Raw genomic sequence first — 22,150 nt, 5'->3', positions numbered from 1 at the left:
GAGAAGAGCATTTATTACACACAGGGCTGGAAGTTAATGTTGAGGACACTGAGGTCATGTTCTTGGTTTCTTCTCTTGGAATTTGGGGATTTTAGCAAGTAAGAGGTAGGCTCCATATAGAGTTAAAAACCTGTACAGGGTGGATTCTATTAGTCCAACAGAATGAGTCCTATATTTTTGGTCAATAATTTCTGAGCAAGTTTCATGGATAAACAATATTGTGGTATTAATTTCAAGATAACCTAAGATAATACTCTGAGACAGTTATTTTTATTTTATTTTTTCAAGAGTTTAGCTAGTTTGAGTTTTCTGCAGTCGGTTGTACCAGCTTTTCTTAAATTCAAACTGACCTTAGCTATAAAGCAAGTGCTTATCGAGTGGAAATTTAAACACACACCAAATTTGCACAGATAACAACCAAACAAACTTGGTCATTCATAAAGACTGCTAAAAGTTGTCAGTGTCAACCTGTTGATGGTGACTGATTTTGGTCAGACGGAGCTACAAAAGCTTCCATTTAGTACAAGATTAACACATGTCCATAGTCTTTATCAATCAGCTAAGACACGTTTTAACTTTTAATTGTGCAACATGACTCAGCAAATCTAACAGTTAATAATGTAACGGCTCATCTGGCAGGCTTCCTGCTCCGCCCTGTTGTCTTTTCCTGGCAGCTGCACAAGTGAATCATTGGAAAGGCGAATGCACCTGAGAGGTGGGAGAGGTTCAGGTTACAAAAGCATGCTCTTACACTCCCCCATGGTCGAGACAACTCTCTCTCTACTAAATACCAGTCTCCACCCTAAAACCTGCACTAAACCCTCTGACATCACTGCTGTAGTGTTTGACTTTGTGGCTTCATGAGGGCTTCACAAAGGCAAAGTTTGATTTACTGTAGCTCATTGTCTGTGACGTTCCAGGGTTTGTTCATTTAAGCAAACTACCAAAGGTCAGGACAGTCATAAGCATTTTAAAATCCAGCGTGGAAATTTGACTGAAAATACAAACAACTCCAAAAATGTGTAACAAATAACCACAAGAGTGATCACTTTTGGATTTCTTCCACCATTCATGCTGGGTTTATTCACATCATGAAGGGTCAAGGACAAGCGCATTTATACAACACCAATTTAACAATAAACTATGGGCAAAGTCCTGGAGACATATCTCAGAATTGGTGCGTAATAGCATTGAAAAGTCTGGATCAGAGCCATCATGATGGGGCACAACGTCACAGTGAACCAGCCCTGAGGCCAGAAGGGAACGTGCATCACAGTTAGTGAGTGTGAAGATTGGGATTGGGCTTCAGTCTGCTTCATTTGGCACTCTTACTTACATGTAAAATAATCCATACATGCCTTATACAACTTAAACGGGCGATTGAGTTTGTGTTTGTCTACTAATGCCAAGTTGGTCACACAAAGGTGTTGTCCACAGATAGACGGGTGTTTTTAAATCTTTTTCAATGCATTTCATCAAGATGCAAATGCAAATTTAGGTTGCTGAAGATTGAAATGTTAAACTGTGGAGAGAGAAAACTTTATTTGTCACGTCACATCAGATCATTACGCTGATATCTCCTTCCTGTACATGAGCCAACTTTGTCCAGTGGTTGACGTGGCAAAAACGGTGCCAGTGCTGACTTTGCTAAGACACATCCCGAGGAGTAACTTTACTTGACACCTCAATGGGCCATTGTTCCCAACCCGCTGGAACTGATAACTACTTTTTGGGGGGTTTCTCATCGGCTAACTTGGCTTTATGGTTATGGTTATATCACCACCTGTTGTCTGTTTGCACTTGACAGCGCTTCAGTTGTGTTTTCAAATTTCAATATGAACAAAAACCTATTTTAAAACAGCACCTGTGGATGGGGACACAGTTTTTTTTTAACAGTGTGATGCAAAAAAAGGGTATTTTAGATCACTACATTTTGAAAGTTTGACTTGTAGACAGAGAAATTTTGTCATGTCACATCAGAGGTTGCGCTGTTATCTCCTTCCTGTACGTGAGTCAGTATTGAGCAATGGTTGACGTGGCAAAATTGGTGCTGATGCAGCTAAAAGGACTTTTTATATATTTACACATACTGAGGAGTAATTTTACTTTGCACCTTGATGCGCCATCATTGGCAGCCTAATGTTACTGATAACAGGCTTTTCCAGTTTTTTATTGGCTAACATGGCTTAATGGTTATCTCACCACCTGTTGTCTGTTTGCTCTTGGCTGCGCTTTAGTTGTGTTTTTGAATCGTTGAGTTTAAACATGACGTGTGGACAGGAACCTAGTTTCGATGCAATGAAACAAAATGCAATTTTAGGTCACTGAAGTTTGAAATACTGATTTGAAGACAGAGAAGCCTTTTTTTCTTTGTCATGTCACATTACAACATTACCTCCTACCTGTACGTGAACCAGTTTTGTCCAAACACGGCAAAATTGTGCTGGTACTGACTTTGCTAACAAGAAAAGAAACTTTACTTTGCACCTCGATTCATCATTGCTAATGTAACCAGTCTTTTTCCAGCTTCTGATTGGCCCACATGGCTCTACGGTTATAGTTATACAACCAACTGTTGCCTATTTGCTCTTGTCACCATTTCATTTGTGTTTCTGAATTTTGATATGGATAAATATTAGACTTTAAAAACTGTGTGAACAGGAACCCACTTTTAAAAATATACCCATGTATGACCAGGCCTAAAAATTATGAACAACCTCCAATATACACATTAAAGAACTCATGAACAGCTGGTGCAACCCAAAGCAGAGGAATTTCCTTGAAATCAGACCTCAATTCAAATGCAACTTGCAAATAAAAGAATACTGAATAGATTTAGTATTAACAGTAAAGCTATTACAACTTGGCTGGCGCTCCAGGGAGAGGTGGATGAAGTAGAATAATGACCTCAGTGTTTCCAAAATCCTGACTCTGGCTCTGACTTTGAACCAAATCCTTCGCTTCTGTGGTTTAAAATGTGATGCAGAAAACCTTAAAATGCTCAAATTCAAAATAGAAACACTACAAATGAATCGTTGTCAGCATGTTGGACATTTTTTGCTCTAATTATCCACAGCACAGTCCCTCATGCTGCAATATTGGCAGATGAATCTCCATCTTTTGTATCAGTGTGATATTCCTGTTTTGCTTTAGTTTTTTTACAGTCTCTACAGTGGTACAGTTGGCATACATTCCTGAGTATGATGCATGACAAGCAAATCCTTCTCTTTTCACTCCTTGCACAAGTTCAACCAGTGCCAAATCCATGAATAAACAACTTCCAGTTTTAGAGAACTGAAAGTTGACTAACTTGACAAACCCTTGTTGAACTCCTTGCTTCACTTTGGGTCCTGGTGTTGTTGGTCAGGCTGCTCGTTGCCGTGTGTGTGTGTGTGTGTGTGTCCTCCCAGAACATTGTACGTGCTGTTTATGAGATATTATTTAATGCCATTTGTGTCTGTAAAAAAAATAAATATTATTAACATTGGAGTGCTTTCCTTTTTTTAGTTTCTTAGAAAGCAAATAAATGTTGAAAGCTGTGGTTGCACAAGTGAAAAGGAGGAAAAAAGGAGTGAGAACAAATGAAAATGTGTATAATTTAGCGAGAAAAATGAGGATTGTTTGGCGGTCAGCAGCTGAAAATCACAAGGGAGTCTGGGGAAGTATGTGCGAGTGAGTGATCAAAAGATGGGAAAAACAAAGAGGGTATTGTGTGGTGTGTTCATGTTCAGCTGACTGCCTTCTAATGTGGGTCAAAGTGAGTGCAGGGAGCTGAGCAGAATATTTAGACAGGCGCCGGACCTCGCAGCAAAGTCTCGCTGCAAAAAGGTCATAAATCATGTGGAAATGCACGTAGCGTTTTTAGTTTTCATTAAGAGCAAAACGGAGTGTAAAAATGCACCTCCGTTTAGGCTCAGCGTGCTATTCACTACACAATCACAACAGGATTAATTAGAGGTAGCATAATTAGGCCTTGGCATCCGAGGCTGTAGCCCAAATGTTTCCTGTTAAAGATATTTATATATTTTGCCCTAGATGACAGTCATAACTGCTCAGTACATCAATTCTAAAGGCATTCCTTTATAACACTATCCTCTGACACATAAATACAAAGACATCATGAAAAATGAAGTACTTATTAACACTAAAGATGGAAATGGAAGATGAGGGCAATGTAAAGTGAAAATCAACAGTTCAAATAAAACCAGAGTTAAAAGTAGATAGGACCAGAAAGAAACCTACAATAACACCTTCACATCAGGAAAAGCAAAAAAAATCTACCGCTAAGATGATAGCGATATCCACAACTGGAGGGACCTGTTGGAAAAACAAACATCCTCCGTGATAACATCTTCTTCTAGATAAGGATCTCAAACCAGATTTTCTGTAGCTTCAGTAAAGTCAGTTTGTGGATCCAAAACACTGCTCAGTGCAACAATAAGTTTTGTCTATCAGCTCATTAGTTATTAATTTGGGGTATTGTGTTCTGGAACTCTGTAGGTGAAGGTTTTCTGTTGGAGTTTTTAAGAGGTCTATTACTCAAATTGCTATTACATTTTTTAAAAAAAATAGGATTAAAAATGCAATAAAGGATTAATAACCTGCAAGATACACTCATCTCACTCCAGCTGGCAGCTAGAAGTTTGCTGGTGTCACACAGTGGCTCTCCAAAGTATTGAGTATAGATGTTCATAGATGTGATTATAGCTGTAAATCACCATAAAAATGATTAATTCCAAAGCAAACAGTTTGAAACCCACTGTGCAAGCTGGCCTGCACTCACTGTCATATTAATGTAGAACACGACCTGAGCATAGATAGAAATACAACGGCTCATGATTTAAAGTAATTTTATTAAAATTGTTATTATTTTACCTTTTTTAACCAGATAAAAGACCCATTGAGATCGAAACCTCTTTCACAAGGGTGACCTGGCCAAGAAAGGCAGCACGTCCACAAGTAAACACAACAAAACAATCACAAAATAAACATTAAAATATGGAAAGTGTAGACAGTAAGCAGATAAAGTGCAGGAGTGATGACTTCAGTAACATTTTTAAACACAGGCACTGCTGAAAGGAATTCTGTTGTCGGTCCTTTAGGGAAGAGTGAAAGGCTTCAAGGGAGATGAGTTCCGACACTTTTAGCTCCAATGAAGGGGTATTCCAAGCAGAGGGGGCAGAAAAACGGAAAGCTTCTTTTCCCAATTCAGTCCGAACTCGGGGAGCAGCCAGGTGCAGAATGTCATTTGACCGTAAGGCACAACGGTTTGTAATTCTCTGAAGAGAACAGTCAGTTCTTTACTCCGAAAGCACTTGAAAATGGTTCAATTATCAGATTAAAATCTTAAAATTTGAAGATTCTGTTTGAATGATAAGGTTGGGCCTTTAATTTGACAAAACAGTGTTCTCCAGAGCTTTAAGCTGTGCAACAGGATGAAGTTAAACCAGCTTGCATAACAAGTAAGGGCTGCTTTATCTGCTGATGAAGATCATGTCACGGCTGAAAGCTCTCTGAAAATCTGGTAACTGAATCAGTTTTCCTATTTCCAAAATCAAACTTCTCATGCAGCCACCAGCTCTTGCAGCATTAGCGGTCTCTGCTGTAGTCTAGGTCCCTTATCAAGTTATGTTCACAAAGAATTCCTCGACCTTGGTGTTATTTTTGACTTTGAGTTGGCTTTTAATGCTCATGTGACCAAAGCTGAGCAGTTGTGCTTCGCCAGGCTTTATATACACTAAGAAGAGAAATGACCGTATTATCTCAATCCAAACTGCCCTTCACTGGTTATCAGTGAGGTTTATAATTGATATATTGACTTTCTGCTTGTGTTATGAGTTTTATCACTGCATGAGATCTTAGATAGGTGTCCTATTAATGACTCCAAAGTCTCAACGTGCCACATAAGGTGACGTCATCCGTGGAGATCGGACACAAGCAAACTCAGTATCCTCTTTTATCGTATGACTGATTCTTAACTGTTGGTATTTTTTGTAACGGTTTCTTTTGTCTTGAGATATTTTGACTCCTATTTACTTGTTTCTATTGTAGTAACTGTTTTTGAAAGATGCAATATAAAAATGCTAGAGTTTCATCTTAGCAAAGTTTATTATTGACTCTGCAGGTTTCTTCCTAACTTTCTGCAAAGAGATTTAACAGTAATCATAAGAAACTTGTGCTTGTGGGACAATTTTCCCTCATTTCAGTCAGTTTGTGTCATTTCAGATAGCGGTGTTGCCTCACAGGTTTTGTTCAGTGTCTATTTTTTTGCTATTCGGGATCCATAACTGAGTTCTGTTAAACATAAAGTCTCGTCTGGGAAGCCGCTTCAGACTTCAACATATACAGAAATAGAACTTCCACAGACATGACATTTGGAGCGAACACAGACAAGATTGTTTTCAGCAGAGGCCTTTGAAAATGGTAAAAAAAAAAAAAAAAAAGTGGAAAACTCCCAAACAAGGGTGATATTGGAAATTCCCTATAAGTGTATATGTGTGGATTTATTCATATTTCCTTCTGAAAATACAGTCTTTGATCAACATTTCACCAACTTTTGGGGCCTGTAAGATCATCCATCCATCTATCCATTATCTATACACTCCTTAATCCTCACTAGGGTCACGGGGGGCTGGAGTCTATCCCAGCTGACTCAGGGTGAAGGCAGGAGACACCCTGGACAGGTCACCAGTCTATCACAGGGCTACACTTAGAGACAGACAACCAAGCACACTCACATTCACACCTACGGACAATTTAGAATCACTAATTAACCTCAACATGTTTTTGGACTGTGTGGGAGGAAGCTGGAGAACCCGGAGAGAACCCACGCTGCACGGGGAGAACATGCAAACTCCACGCAGAAAGATCCTGGGAACCTTCTTGCTGCGAGGCAACGGTGCTAACCACTGCCCCACCTTGCAGCCCCCCTCTGAGACCAGTTTAAATGTGGCAAGTATGTCAAGCCAATGTTGTTTGTTGCTATTGTAACATGCAAATGGGTGTACTCATCTGCAGGCATATAAAAACCAGAGAGCTGAGAGTGTCTTTATAAACGCGGAGTTGCTTCCACATTGTCTGATTATAGATACTTGAAATAAACACTGAACTGAGAAACTGATAATAATTCAGCATGCAATAAATCTCATGTTTATTGAATTACATTAACGCAAGTGCTGCAACAATAATCATCATTCCTCTCCTTTTTTTCTTAATTTGCAGAAAGGAAATCTGGAAAAGCGACTTCAATGACTGTGCAGGTCTGAGTGTCTAGTTTGCAGTCATCTGGTCCTCATGTGACTGTGACGGGTGACAGAAGTGAACTACTAACACCTCATCAGATGGATAAGACGTGCAATAACACATCTTCTAAACAACCTGTCAGATATGATTGACCCATCAGTGTCAAGGTCAAGTCCAAAGTTGCAGCGTCATTCTTCCTCTGCTTGACGCAGCATGTTTTGCACACAACTAGGGTTTTCATTCAGCACCTAGTGTCAGTCATTTACATCTTTTGTGTCAGGGAGTTGATCTATGCTCCAGATATGCTTATTCACGCTCTCAGGCCATGCAGAGAGCAACAAGCACAAAAGAAAAAAAAAACAAAAAGCACCGTTCAGGACATCAGGTTGAGCCGGTTGTCCCCGCCCACCTGCTCCGCCCGTCTCCTTCATAACCCACCGGAGACCCCGCGTCAGTTAACCGTCTCTCTCCCTCTCCGTCCAGCGGCTCCACTTCTCTTGTCTACAGCCACATTTGGTCCCGAAAACCGTCTCAGCCATGGAACTTGCTTACTGGGACATCCGCGGGGTGAGTTTAGCCGTTTTGCTTGTTTGCTAACACACCGGTTGTTCGCAGCGCGGCGGCCGCTAACTGCAGCCCCGAACCGCGGGTCGAGCAGCTCCCCTCACCGCCGATAGCACCGTCTGCAGCTTTTCCTGGGGTTTAAGTTAAATTAGACAAGAGTTTTCTAAGTGCATAAGGAGCGTTTAACGGTAGCTAAGATGTTATGTAAGCGCTGCTCCGCGTGGCCGAGCTCCAGGTGTCCGTTATCTTCATCATTCCAGACGGGTTTAGCATTTCCATCAGCTAAATGTTTGCTAACATTTCTAACTTCAGTTTAACGTTATTCGGATGCATTGAGCTGCTCTCTGTAGTTGAGCCAGAGTTAGTTACGTGGGACACACTTTGCACAATAAGCTTACATTTCCACTCTCATACTTCGTTTCCAGTGTACAACAAAAAAACAAAGAAACTAGCACCACTACTGTTCATTGTGCAAAGTCGAATCATTCAAAGCTGCACCTCCTCAATGGGTGCATCACGTTGAACACGAGCTATGTGCTCTTACGTAAGTTTACATTTCTCATCCTACAACCTCCACAGTAGGAGCTTCATGCAACGAAAGTTACTCACCACTAAGCTTTAGATCTCCTCTTTTTCAGTACTTCTTGTGCGCTTCATGGAGCACGCACATGTTGCACAGATGTTATGCAATTCTGCAAAGACCATTTATTAATCTGTGACTTGCTGGGCTGCTCTGCTTTTCTCTGTACATGCTCTGTTGGATGTGAGTCAGGCACCGTTCTTGGCCAGATCGTGGTTTTCACTTTCTTCAGTATCTCTTGTGTGATTTATTGCAGTGTGCTTTAAATCATTAACATGCTGGAATATTCCTCTCCTGCCAAGCTTTTGCAGACTGGGAGTCATATTGTCAGCCAGTATTTTGATAAATCCACAGCTGTTCATCGTAAATGTTATCCCCCCAAGCACCTTTAGTACTCATGTGGCCTCATATCATGATACTTCCACCTCCGTGCTTCACTGTTGGGACCGTGCATTTACTGTAGTAATCCTGGCCAAGATGCTGGACCACATCTGAGCCCAACACCCTCATTTTGGTCTTATCTGCTCAAAGAATGTGCTCCCAATTTTCATCAGGAATACTTTTAATCTTCTTTAGCAAAGTCTAATCCTGTAGTTTTGTACCAAATGGCAAAGCAGGGCTTTCTTTCTTGGTCCCCACCCATTGAGGCTGATATTATGACCTTTCCTTCACAGAGACACAAATTTTCATCGATAGCTCCTGTGCCACGTCTGAAGCACTCGCCCATGTGTTTTTTAGAGATAGATTGTGATAATGGTGGTATCATTTTAGGAGAATGGCCACAGCAACTCTTATTAGTAGTCCTATGACTCGTGCTATAACTCCTGCCAACTGTTATTTAGTTGGTCCCCTTTCATTACTTTAGGAGACTTAAGATCAAATTTAATTTTTTTAAAATTCCCTTTGAAAATTCTTTTCCATGTGGAGCCATGATGCAGACGTGCATTTAAACACAGCCCATAGTTCAAAAAACTGAAAGTTCTGGAGTTAACAGGTCACTTCATAGACATATCCTTGCAGCTGGGATAAACGGCAAAAAAAATACATGTCAGCTCGTAAAATGACGCAGTTCCTCTGATGTGATGCAATTTGGGATTATTTGACATTTAAAGGAGATTGCACACATGGGGTGTAGTCACTTTTGTTGCATACTGTTAGAGACTGACAGGATTCACTTGGAAGACACTTGTGCACACAGATTGTTCAACTGGTCAAAGTTCAAGTCTCTAAATGGTTAACTAACTACGAGCCTTCATGCAATCTAAACCTGTGGTATGGTATGTGATGTATGTCATAATACCCTTATTTCTCTTTTGGAAATGACTTTAGCTCACTTCCTGTTTTTAAATGTACTATATAACGAATGGTAACATCACAGATCATCATGAGGCATATACTGGAAAAACAAAATGCAAACTTAGAATTTAACAGTAACATAATGGTACCGGATAAGTCGCTTGTATTTATGTGATTGTTGTTCACACAAAATGCACTTTAACAATGTGTCGATTCAAATCAGTTGACAATAAAACACAGAATCTAACATTTGTGTCTGTTGTAGCTGTCAAGCAATTCTAATTTTTCTTTTGTACAACTAATTTGTGAACTGACTCAATTTATCAACTAGTTTTTTAGCATATAAAACACAACTGCTTGTATATGAAGTGGTATTTATGTCATCAAGGGGGGAAAGTTGCCACTTCCCTCATTTTCCTCATTATCTGATAATAATAAGAACAAATGACAGGCCGTGTCTGATGCAGCTTTAAACCTTAAATGTGTTAATATTAAACTTCTCTCACTCTCTCTCTCTCACTCTCTCCCTCTCCCTCCCCTCTCACTGATTCATGGACACTCATGCAGCTTGCCCAGCCCATCCGCCTCCTGCTGGAGTACACCGGCACAGAGTACAAGGAAAAGCTTTTTTCCTGTGGTGAAGGTAATTTATCATTTCAAACGACATACAGACATAAGTGTCATTTTACCTGAAGATCTGGTTCATTCATGTGACCCACATTTTTCTCACACAGGCCCAGACTATGACAAGAGTTGCTGGTTTGGAATCAAAAACAGCCTTGGATTGGACTTTCCCAATGTAAGGAAGTTCAACATGTGCATATTAATTTAATTGCGAAGCAAGTTTAGACCATCGCCTGATAACGGTGTTAACATCTCACCACAGCTGCCCTACTTGGTGGATGGAGAAAGGAGGATTATGCAGAGCAACGCCATCCTGAGATACATCGCTCGCAAGCACAACATGTGTAAGTGTTGTGTGTGTTTACTCTACATGAATATTTTGTTGATAAGATATACAGGAGGTTTTCTTCAGTCTTGTATAAATTGTTAACTCTATGGCAAAGTGTCAAACTAATACAACCACAGCTGGGGGGGGGGGTTCACGTTTTTAAAAAGAAATTTGAATTCCCTGCTTGTCTGATCTGATAACAGGCGGAGAAACTGAGGATGAAAAGATCCGAGTGGACATCATTGAGAACCAGGCCATGGACTTCAGAAATGGCTTTGTGACCCTTTGCTACATGAACTTTGTAGGTGTTTAGTTAAGTCGCATTTAATGTTATTTGACGTCTTTGAGTCTCCGCTAATGCCAGTCTCTCACAACAGGATACCCAGAGATCATGTTATGTTGAAAAGCTTCCAGCTACACTGAAGCAGTTCTCCGATTTCTTGGGAGACAGAAAGTGGTTTGCAGGTGACAAGGTATGCTGGCACCTAATCATTGGAAGCTGTGTTTTCTTTTATAAAGCTGCATTAATCTTACATTTTTTGTTTGTTTTTGTTTTATTTTTTATTATTTATTAAATATGCACTTAAGGATGGCACTTTTAAATTTCATTGTTCCCGTACAATGACAATAAAGACATTCTGATTCATCAGGTTTTCTTACTACCTACTCTATGGTACAAGACAGAAATTGCATATATTTTGGTCGTATACAGTGTTTTCACAAACATGTTAGCAGACAGTTGACTGACACATAAAGGAGGCACAAAGTAGTATTAAGTGTTGCTGCTGGTAGATGTCACAAGTGTTGTCTGTGTGTTGTTTGATGCTGGTGATTTGTCTGAAATATATATATATATATATATACATATATATATATTAGCTAGAAACTGTAGTGATCAGAACTATTTAGGCAGTGAAACCAAAGCAATGATCTGAGAGCTGCAGAACTGACTAATTCTCTGTAATTCTTGTCTGATTGTTCGTATAAAACTATTCATTGAAGCAGCTTTGAAGTCTGCATTGTGTTGCATTCAGTGTGTTAAGTTAATGTAACTTTTCTTTACAACAGATCACGTTTGTGGACTTCACTATGTACGAGCTGCTGGATCAGCACAGGATGTTTGAGCCGAAATGCCTGGATGATGTCCAAAAGCTCAAAGACTTTTTGAGCCGTTTTGAGGTGAGACGGTTCAGCTGTGTGTCAAATACCAAGATTAGAAGATTAGAACCTACACCTACCTCAAAGCTGTAGTCAGGAAATAGACGCTTCCTCTGAAGCCTTTTTAACTACTTCTGTATTCTTGTGACAATCTGTATGAAGTCTGTGAGTAAGTGATGCATCAACGGAGTTACTTCTGTTGTAGCCTTGCCATGAAATGTTAAAGAAACCGAGTTGTTTCGTTGTTGGTTTTTTAACTATAACTATAATACTTTTGTGTTTTATCTTAGGCTCTGGACAAGATTGCTGCCTACATGAAGTCAACCAAATTCATGAAGTCTCCAGTCAACAACAAGATGGCCAAGTGGGGAAACAAATAAGACCGAAGAACAGTTCATTCAAGCCTTTGAGAAATAATAGAACCATTTTCACAAGTGCAACTAACTCAGTAACCAGGAAATTCAGGATGAGAGAAAAGCTGGTCTGTACCATTTCTTTTTATAACCCGTTAACTACTTGGATAGTTTTGATTTCAAAATTGTGTTGAAAATGTGAAAGGTGAAACTTTAATTCCAGTAAAGCACTTATCACTTGTTACATTTGAAACTGATTTTTGACAAATAAAATAAATCTTGTACTGACTGTTTCTTTTCATTCGAGATTCAATTTTACCACCACATTTTGCACATCAAATCACAAATGAAAACACTGATGAAAAAATACTGAGGGTATAAGTTAAATGCAGCAGAAAGGCAGAAAATGCAATGTACTTTTTGAAAAATATATGTATATACAATCACGAACAAAGGTATACAAACACTTATAAAAACCATGTTCATCATGGCAGTCACTGAGTTTCCAATGACTCCTATTACTGATTTATTGTTATTATTATTATTATGGAACCTATGTGTCTGTCATAGATTTTTTGAAGGTCTTATGGAAATATGACAGTGTGTTTTAGTGTTGCCATGGGCTTTGTGGCTGCTGTGCAATAAGGAAGCCTTTCCTATAGAATCAGTATATTAAAGCTTGACTGAAGTTTGCTGCTGTTTATATAGACAGGAAACAGCCTTCAGGAGAATTTCTGTGGTCAGATGAAATAAAAATTGAATTATTTGGCCAAACTTGACCAGAAATATATTTGGACAGATAGTGAGGCTTTTAATACCAAGAACACCAAACCTACCATCACGCATGGTGGTGGCAGTATGATGCTCTAAGGTTGTTTTGCTGCCACTTGAACTGGTGCTTTACACAAAGTAAATGGAATAATAATGAAGAAGGATTACCTTCACATTCTTCAGGAAAACCTAAAATCATCAGCCAGAAGGTTTGTTCTTGGACACAGTTGGGTGTTCCAACAAGCCAGTAATCCCAAATACACTTTAAAAGTGGCTAGAATTAGGGTTTTAGACTGGCCTCCCCAAAGTCCTGACTTAAACCCCATCAAAAACCTGTGGACTGTGGTGGAAAAACAAATATGTGTCCAAAAGTCCACAAATTTTGTTTAACTGTACCAATTCTGTCAAGAGATGTGGTCAAAGATACTTATAAAACTTGTGGTCAGTTTTCAAAAGCATTCAGTTGAGGTGAAAATAGTCAAAGGACATTTAACCAAACGTTAGCATTTCTGTATGTACATTTTTGATCCAGCAGATTTCATCCTATTTCCAGAAAAACTATAATAAATCAATGAAAAAAAACCCTGAATGTATGACTGTTTTTTATGTGACAAAGACAGATGTGCTTCAACAGTTTCATCATGGAAAATTCAGAGTTACAGGATTCACTGGAAACTCAAGACTGCCATGATATACATGGTCTTTACAAGTGTTTGAAAAATTTTGTTCACAGCTGTATATCTCATGACACTCAATATGGTTGATAAGATGGAAACAAAATTGGTTGGATCATAAATATCTACATATTTTTGTATTTAACCCAATTCAGGACTTTCATGTTGCCATACGTAGAAGGTCTTTCGGGATCCATTGAACCCCAAGAAAGAATATGAGCAAAATACTTGTTGGTGTTCATCACAGATGTTTATACTATGTTAAATACATTTTCTGATAAGTTGACGTATTTTTGGTTCCAAATGCACGACAAATGTCCCTCTTTTTATATTTAAAAATCTTTAAAAAAAAAAATGCCTGTCACCTAAACCAAATGGCCTGACGTCCAAAAGACCCCAAAAGTCCTGAAGAGGGTTAATCAAAGTCAGGAAAACTATACAGTTTACTTAAAAAGAATACATGATGAGTAAAATCAGTTACAGTACAAAATTAATTCCAGAGTAAATGACAATTACTGCATAAGTTTATAAATTATGAAACATGTGAAAGTCTCACTCTAGAAGTGCTTTCCCTGAAATAAAGTAATCAGCATCGGATGTAGTTCAATTCATGCTGAAAGTAGGATTAATGTTGACACTGTAGACGTTGATCCGTGGATGGAAATTCAAGAGAAAAGAATCGGATGGATTGGAGTTGTGGTTGTTAGTAGCGACCGTGATACAGCCTTGGTGGTTCACTGGCCAGCTGCAGAGAACAGGATGAAATTTTAGTCATGTGCTCTAGTTAGGTGTGTGTCCATATCCTATAACGAATCACCTACTTCAATTGATGTCCTGATGCCCTGAAGCTGGAAGAAGACCTTTGCTCCTTCTTCTGGACACACAGCTCTTATTTCATCTCTAGTCATTTCCAGGAGAAGTTTTCCTGTCAGCACGCCGAGGCTTTTGACGGTGCTGTTTAAGAGAAGGCACGAAACAAAAAATATCCACTTTAATACATGCAGTGCAACTCTTATTTCCTGTGCAAACATCGTGGGGTTCCCAGTGTCTCTCTCTGTGGAATACTCACATTCTGGAGAAACCTCTGGACTCAAGCCAGGCCTTCACCTCTGCAGGAGAGGAGTTCATGTCCAGTGACACAGCGCTGCGATTGTCCCGCTGTGAGGGAGTGTAAAGGTGTGGTGAATTTCTGATCTGGCCACCACACTCCATGAATCACTCTTACACCAAATAACCAGAGCACATTTGAGAAAAGGAAAACTAAATCCGAGTCTGGGATCTTCAATCTTTTTTGTACAAAACACACAGTCGCCTGCAACAAACTGAGCTGGTTTAGACGTCAGCTGAAGCTGTTGCAGAAAGCAGCAACTTAAATAAGATCATGTAAACAGCTCAGTGTGCATCACAGGTCTCCCCAGAGTTTGATTATCAGCTGATTCTCACCTCCTGTCATGATCTGCATCGCCACATTGTGTGCCATCATCTTTGTAGGCTTTTTATTTATATTCAAATCCCATAGAATCGTTGTTTTCGGTACAGCTTGTGATCTGAATGCTGAAAATGGCAGAATGGCTCCTACCAATGATGCATGGAGGTCTAGCAGAACATCCTTCCTAAAGCTTCTTGTCAGACTTAACATACTGACCCATATGGCCTTTTCTTATACGTATATATGACTAGTACAGTTCTCCTAAAAATGATTTTAAGTTCTATGATTGTATACGTCATCATGTTTATTAAATATATGTAAACACAGAGAAAAGTGGTCGACTTGGGCTTACACTGAGTTATAATTTCCGTCAAAGGGGTGTGACATGGGAAATCAGGTAGGCTACCACTTAACTCACCGGTAGGTCATCCATGGGTTGGGTACCATCCATCGGCTCCAAAACATTCTGAGGAACGTGACCTTCCTCACCTTGTACGTTGCGAACAGTCCACCATTGCTTAGATTTCTGGATCACCTGTAAAAGAAAATGCTTTCAAGTACCTGAATGCTAATGTTGACAGTAATGACAGCTAAGATTGTGACAGTGGTAAATAAACAAACTTGAATTTGATTAAAGCCTTTCAGAACTAACGCAGGCTGAATATTTAGGAGATCATTAAGACTGGACATCAGCTGCTTCAGTTCCTGTGTCTGCTGGAGGCATCTCAGAGGCCACATTTGTATTGTATCACTGAATAATTGCAACCCTCTATTGTCAGCTAATAGTCTACGTGCATTGCTTAGATTGCAAAAAAAAAGTATAGCAAAAAAGAAGTGTTGGATTTTAGAGGAACTGTGATGAATGCAGATCTCATCCCTGTTGTCACTGCAGGACAAAGTAGACCTTTTTTTCTCAGGTTTTAGGATTCATGATTTTCCCAAAATTAGATGAAGAACGACAATACATAATGATATATCACGATATTTTGAATTTAACTCTTGTATCATGATATGTATCGCTAGATTCTTGCTCTACATAAGTTTTCATTGTACCACTGGTCAACACACTGGGTGAAGGATAATCTGCTGCAGCTTCCAATGGATGCGACCACATCTGTACCATATTTTTCTTTTCTTTTTTGCAGTTCATGCTGTCCAAGAGCAAGCAAATGACTGTAGCCAAGTTGCCTTCAGGACAATTTTTGGCCACCATTCTGTGACAGCTTCCGTCAGTGGTGGCCGATGCCAAAATCCAAATCCGACTCCGAAGCCAGTAAATTCTGAACCTGTCATTCTAAATTGTCACATTTTACTGAGGTGACACAGTGGTTTGTATAGCAAAAAGTAAATCTTCTAGGACTTTTATCTACAGCTACAAGCAATCTTTGCACTGTGCTGGATAATACAAGAAGAAATCTTGTATTTCTGGGTCAGATCATTACCATAAGACCTTTGCCATCTCACCTGCACCACCTCATCCTTCAAAACACTCAGCTCTTGGTTGTTCCTGGCCATGAAGGTGTAAATGACGCGCATTGACATCGGTTGCTCGTGGGGGCTGAAACAGCAGCAGAGAAACACTCTTGAAACAAAGCATCCAGAATCAAGCACAGGGTCGAAATATTGGCCATAAATGTGATAATGAAGCAGTATTTCCTGCTGTGTAATAATGCTTACTATGATGGTGGCGGAGGACTCCATGAACCGTTGGCCACAGGCTGTAAAAGGCATAAAAATACATGGTGGTGAAAATGAGTACAAACCTTTCGTTAACAGCCTCACTGAAGTTATTTTTATTCTCCTGTTGCTTTGAAAACTGTCATATTGAGAGGTGCTAACTAAATGCCAGATGGTTGCAGTGATTATAACTGTGAAAGCCACTTAGAAAAGCTGTCAATCCTTTTCAGTGGTGATAATATAATTTCAGCTACTGTCAACATCAGCTAATGAGTAATTGTTACTGCGGTGTGAAAACAACAGGGTTCGATCATTAGCACTGTAATCTACCATATGGAAGCACTAACAGAGCGACAGCTGGGTGTGCGGCCTCGACAGGTACCTAATTTCTCTATAAACACAGTCCCAAACATTGCTGAAGCTGTTCACACAACAGCATAAGACACATAATTTGATGGATACCCTGTTTGGAGGCGGGATTTCAGGTGTGTATCGTTCAACCTCCTGCCGGACAGGAGGGAAGCGCTGGCTGTTGGCCCTGCTCATTGGACGGCTCTGAGAAGAAACCGAGGGAGGCATGTAGATGGGTGCCGGTGGCTGCCAGCCATCGTAGAACTGTGGGACGTAAGGTGGCACATCACCACCCATCCATCGAGACCTGCGAGGGAACAGGAAAGCAAGAAATCGTCAGCCAAGTAAAATGGACTAAGTATGCACCATACTGGAAATGATGAAGGGTAGATGGAGACGTGGTTCAGTAACAAGAATCAGAATAACACTACCATTAACACGTATACAGTAGGTCTGCACACTATGAGGAAAGCCTACAGTGTAAGATAACATGGTTTAATATTAACACTTTGTGATAAATAAACAAGTCATAAAGTGTCTATATTAGCTTTACAGTGCCCTTGTCTTTCTGCTTTATTAGCCACAATACAAACATTGACCTCCTGAAGGCAACGGAATAAAGAGATGAAATTAATTATCTTATGTACCGTAAAATATAATAAATATAGAGGTATGCCCATTACACTGATAGCTTGACTTAAGATAAAGACGGAAGTAAGAAGAAACAGCCATCCTACAAGTGTCCAAAGGTTGAAAAAAAAAATCTACCTACAGGCATCTCCAAAGCTCACCGATCAACATGGAACCAAAGGGTGAAGAACGACAAGCTGTGGTTTGACAACTAGTCTCCATTAAGAGTGTCCACGTGTTGCTTGGCCGTAACTTTCTGACTGCAGATTGTTTTATTTTCTGACCAAGGCAGCCAAGTAGTTTCACATTAAACGGATAGACATGAGTGAGGAATTAATCCTCTTATCAAACTCTCCAAAAGAAATTCAAATGAGTTTACAAAAGCCGTACATCTAATGGTTCAGTCATGGTAAATAACTCATTCACTAATTCAGTTCACAGCCTACAGTAAACGAGAAAAACTTTTGGGTTGCTGGGTTTGTGGAAAATCCCTTAGGCTGATGTTTATTCCTACTAAAAGGCAGATATATACAGTATTTTGGCAATACAGTTTATTATCAGATGATCAAGGGCATGTAACCTGCAGTAGTTCCTTGTTGTCTGTTGCCAAATTTTGAATCTTAAGTAGAATTTATCATTTTAAATCAAATTAAAACACAGCTATCTAACATTTTTTTCCCCATATGTCATGAATGCAGCTTTAACTCTGACTCTGTATTTACGTATCAGCAAACAGCTGCACTACGCCCCAAGTTAAGGCGTGCCAGGGCAGGTATAGGTGCTTTTACAATCAGAGTTCTGGTCATGAGAAGGTCATCCGACTTGCGTAAGTGTCAGAGGACTATAAAGGCTGCCCTACCTGGAGATATTCCAACAATCTCCCAGAGATCTCCACAAGTGGTCTTCCACCGGGCTGACGACCTGATTGAGCAGCCCCAAGGCCGCATCCGTCAGCAGGGGAGAGATCACACTGGGAGGCACTTCTGTGGAATATGTAGGAACAATCTGTGGAAAAGTAACGCCGCACCTTAGTATAGCAGAGCGACAATGACTGGAAATAACCAGAATACAGACTAAGAAAAGCTTACCATGCCTAAACAAGTGAAGAAGATGTGCACGTAGTCGGCAGCAGTGGGGCCGCTCAGTGTCCCATCCAGCTGGCCCTGTTATATAACAAAGAGGTTTTCAGTCCAGTGTTTTTTTGGCTACAATTATGCATACCAGTCGACACAATCGAGCTCTCAGCCAAATTCTTCACAAATAAAAACACTTGAGTCGTCAGTATATAATCTGTTGGGACATTTAACCGAACAAGTATTTACCAGCAGATTGAATCCAAATTTGATTTTCTGAAGACAGGAGACATATTCCTCTATCGGCGGCAATGTTTGAACTGGTGCTGCAGGAGAGATAAAGTTAAACACTTCACAGACATCTGTAAGAAAGAGTCTATGCTCTGTACCTATAGGCACTATTCTGTAAAGACAAACTAGTCAAGAACACTACCTTTTTTTTTTGAGTTATTCATCTTGAGCAAGCCCTTCTTCTTCTTGTCCTCTTGCGGTTGAGGTGCATTAAATACAGCCGACAGTTTGTCCATGAAGATCTCCATGTCGTTTATAACATGGTTTAAAATGTCCTGAAGAAAGCAGAATGAAATAAAACTATGTGAAACAGAAGCATGAACGAACAGGTTTCTCCTTAAGATGAGACACATAATTAGTCAATTTTCATTTATTATTGATTGATATAACCCTCTAACGATGGCAGCACTGACCGTTTTCCTGTCTGCTTCAGCCTTGTCATGAGCATCCTGTAGTTCATTATGGTCAGGATGGGGAAAAAATTCTTCTGGTGGGCTGTGGACTCGTGGTAGAGGCCTATGAACTGATTGGAAACAGAGAAAAGAGGAAAAGAATTTAAGAGGATGTCGACAGTGTAAAATGCACTTGTCTGAGTTTATAGCTTATTTGCCGAGAACACATCGATGTATAGTTTTATTGAGGAAATTACAAATGTTCCAGTCAGTCAGTTGTAGATAAGAAAGATTGTGTATGCTTATTATTATTATTATTGATACAACTCCAATGTACAACACCTATAAAAAGTATTCAACCCTCTTGAAATTTTCAATTTAATCTCAATTTGTCAATTTAATTTTTGGGAAAGAATTTTCACCCGAAAAAATCTCTTTCATTTTAAAGGCAGAATTAAACAGATTACTACAAAGTCATGTCAGTTAATCAAAAATATAAAATATATAAAAAAGTGATCGCGTAAGTATTCATTCCGTTTAAAGTGACCTACTTTATTCAACACAAGTACAGTCAATCAGTGCTCAAAGTCACACAATTAGTGAAATAGAGATCACTAAGCGCAGTGAACGTGTCTCAAGGTGTTGTAGTATAAAGACACCTAAATCAGGAAGGTTCCTGTCACTCCTGGATAAAGCTACACCATGAAGAAAAACAAACACTCCAAGTAAATATGTTAAAAGGGAATAGGTCAAGACAGTTTCCAAGTCACTAAATATCCCTCGGAGCACAAGTGAATCCATTATAGGGGATGGAAGGAATATGGCACATGCGTAAGTCTGCCGAGAGCAGACCATCCTCAAACATGGAATGGCTATGTAATGAAGAGAATATTGAATGAGGCCACTAAGACACCTTTGACTGAAGGAGTTACAAGTTTCAGCAACCGAGAAGTAGGAGACTTTGCCTATTCTTAAACAGTACAAGCTTCATGGGAGAGTGACAAAGCGAAAGCTACTGCAAAAAAAATTATTTTAAATATAGACTTAGAGTTCACCAGAAGGCATGTGGGAGGCTCTGTAGTCATCTGGAAGAGGGGTTTTTTTTGCTCCGATTAGATCAAAATTGGACTTTTTGTCCATCAGATTAGATGCTATGTTTGGCAGTCACCAAACACTGGTCATCATTACAAACAATCCCCACCAAGAAGCATGGTGGTGGCAGCATCATGTTGTGGTGATGCTTCTCAGCAGCAAGTTTGTAAAGCAAGAAGGTAAAAAGAATGCAGCAAAGTATAGTGAAATGCTAGAGGACAACCTGAGGCACTCTGCAAGAGAACTGCGACTTGGGAGAAGACTTGTTTTCCAGTAAGACAATTACCTGAAGCATACATCCAAAACTACATGGAAATAGCTTTAAAGTCAATAAGGTTCTCAATCCAATTAACAATCTGTGGCTGGACTTGAAAAAAGCTGTTCGCTCACCATCCCCATACAAACTGACAGAGCCTAAGTAGTTTTACAAAGAAAAATGGGGTAAATTGCAGTGTCCAGATGTGCAGGGCTATTCACACAGGCTCAGTGCTGTAACTGTGATCAAAGCTGCATCTGCAAAACGCAATAAACGAGGAAAAGTTCCAAGGGTGGTATATACTTTTTGTGGGCCTGTACCTGGCTCTCTGTTGCCAAACTGTGGGGGCGGATGAATCGGTGGCGACGGGGTCCTCTCTCGCTGAACAGGACGGGGGGAAGGGTTCCGGAAACCTCCTGCAGTATGGTTACCAATGATATTCCCGAGATGACTCCTGCAAAACATTAACAGATTTCCACATTAGTCCTTTGTCTGCTTTCCTATGAGTGGGATTTTGTCTCTGTCTGCACATGTATTTTAACACCGTACCTGATGTCGTACTGGTCTCTGCTTGGTGGTTCCATATCAGCACCTCCACCTTTTTGGATGATCTTATCCAGATCACTCTTAATGACATCTGCCTGTAAAACAGACCTGCTTTTAGTCAATTGCCTACATCCATGCTTTTATGATAATAGTTTTTAACATCCTCCCTTCTTTGGAGGCTTTTAGGCCAAAGTAAAGCTCAAGAGATCAGTGACGGTTCTCGTGAAATGTAACTCACCCCGGTTTCCTCACACTGGAACATGTAGACCTGGTGGTTGCGTTTGCTCCGTTCCTGCACAGTTAATGTCAGCACAGAGTTGTAGACGCCGCTGTTCAGCACAGCTTTGCTTTGCAAGATGGAACCGAAAGGCATCGCCTCCAGCTCCGACTGAGGAATAAAGATTGACCAAGCGCAAGTTAATGGAACACAGTTTATATTGGCACGCAGATCAAAGTGAAGTCAAACGTATTTCTAATATTTTGTAATGTCGGTCTCTTTATGCTTGTCTCCATCTTGATGAATGTTGGTTGACTGAGACAATGGTAGTTATAAAGATAGAAATAAGTTTGATTCCAGACAAAGTCGCCACCATCCTTTTGCAAATACACACATCTAAGCAGGATTTACTGTTAAGATGTACGGTTATTTTAAGGTATAGTTACATGGCAGTTAAAACAGTCATGGTTGTGTAATTTTGCTAACTGATCACCTTTTGCTGTGTACTTTTGGTTCTTCTGCTCAGTTTTTAATCAGTGGCATGTCGGCCACAAGATCCCTCCAGTTTCTACAAGAATCTGTCTTTGTAAATCAACTAAGCTCCAC

At 39.9% G+C, this 22,150-nt stretch overlaps 2 protein-coding genes across 2 annotated transcripts in view; one reads left to right on the top strand and one right to left on the bottom strand.

The window, feature by feature from the left end:
* The first annotated feature begins 7,655 nt into the window (after positions 1-7,655).
* Positions 7,656-12,434, top strand: LOC103367824 (glutathione S-transferase Mu 3-like). The gene is made up of 8 exons (XM_008295976.1): positions 7,656-7,809; positions 10,250-10,325; positions 10,417-10,481; positions 10,569-10,650; positions 10,838-10,935; positions 11,012-11,107; positions 11,703-11,813; positions 12,083-12,434. The coding sequence occupies exons 1-8, from the start codon at positions 7,780-7,782 to the stop codon at positions 12,170-12,172; spliced, it is 648 nt and encodes a 215-aa protein (XP_008294198.1). The 5' UTR covers positions 7,656-7,779; the 3' UTR covers positions 12,173-12,434.
* A 1,523-nt stretch (positions 12,435-13,957) lies between these two features.
* eps8l3b (EPS8 signaling adaptor L3b) overlaps positions 13,958-22,150 on the bottom strand; it is a 9,836-nt gene continuing 1,643 nt past the window's right edge. The window contains exons 5-19 of the mRNA XM_008296722.1: positions 21,566-21,715; positions 21,331-21,422; positions 21,102-21,235; positions 19,455-19,564; positions 19,184-19,316; positions 19,000-19,076; positions 18,766-18,840; positions 18,537-18,682; positions 17,159-17,354; positions 16,697-16,737; positions 16,484-16,577; positions 15,438-15,554; positions 14,660-14,748; positions 14,412-14,544; positions 13,958-14,335 (exon numbers count right to left, since the gene is read on the bottom strand). Of these exons, the coding sequence (XP_008294944.1) occupies positions 14,294-14,335; positions 14,412-14,544; positions 14,660-14,748; positions 15,438-15,554; positions 16,484-16,577; positions 16,697-16,737; positions 17,159-17,354; positions 18,537-18,682; positions 18,766-18,840; positions 19,000-19,076; positions 19,184-19,316; positions 19,455-19,564; positions 21,102-21,235; positions 21,331-21,422; positions 21,566-21,715 (1,629 nt within the window). The 3' untranslated portion in view covers positions 13,958-14,293. The remainder of the gene's footprint in view (positions 14,336-14,411; positions 14,545-14,659; positions 14,749-15,437; positions 15,555-16,483; positions 16,578-16,696; positions 16,738-17,158; positions 17,355-18,536; positions 18,683-18,765; positions 18,841-18,999; positions 19,077-19,183; positions 19,317-19,454; positions 19,565-21,101; positions 21,236-21,330; positions 21,423-21,565; positions 21,716-22,150) is intronic.

This window comes from Stegastes partitus, unplaced genomic scaffold, assembly GCF_000690725.1.
Source record: "Stegastes partitus isolate 25-593 unplaced genomic scaffold, Stegastes_partitus-1.0.2 Scaffold24, whole genome shotgun sequence".
Lineage (NCBI taxonomy): Eukaryota > Metazoa > Chordata > Actinopteri > Pomacentridae > Stegastes > Stegastes partitus.
This window is presented reverse-complemented; position numbering and strand designations above follow the sequence as displayed.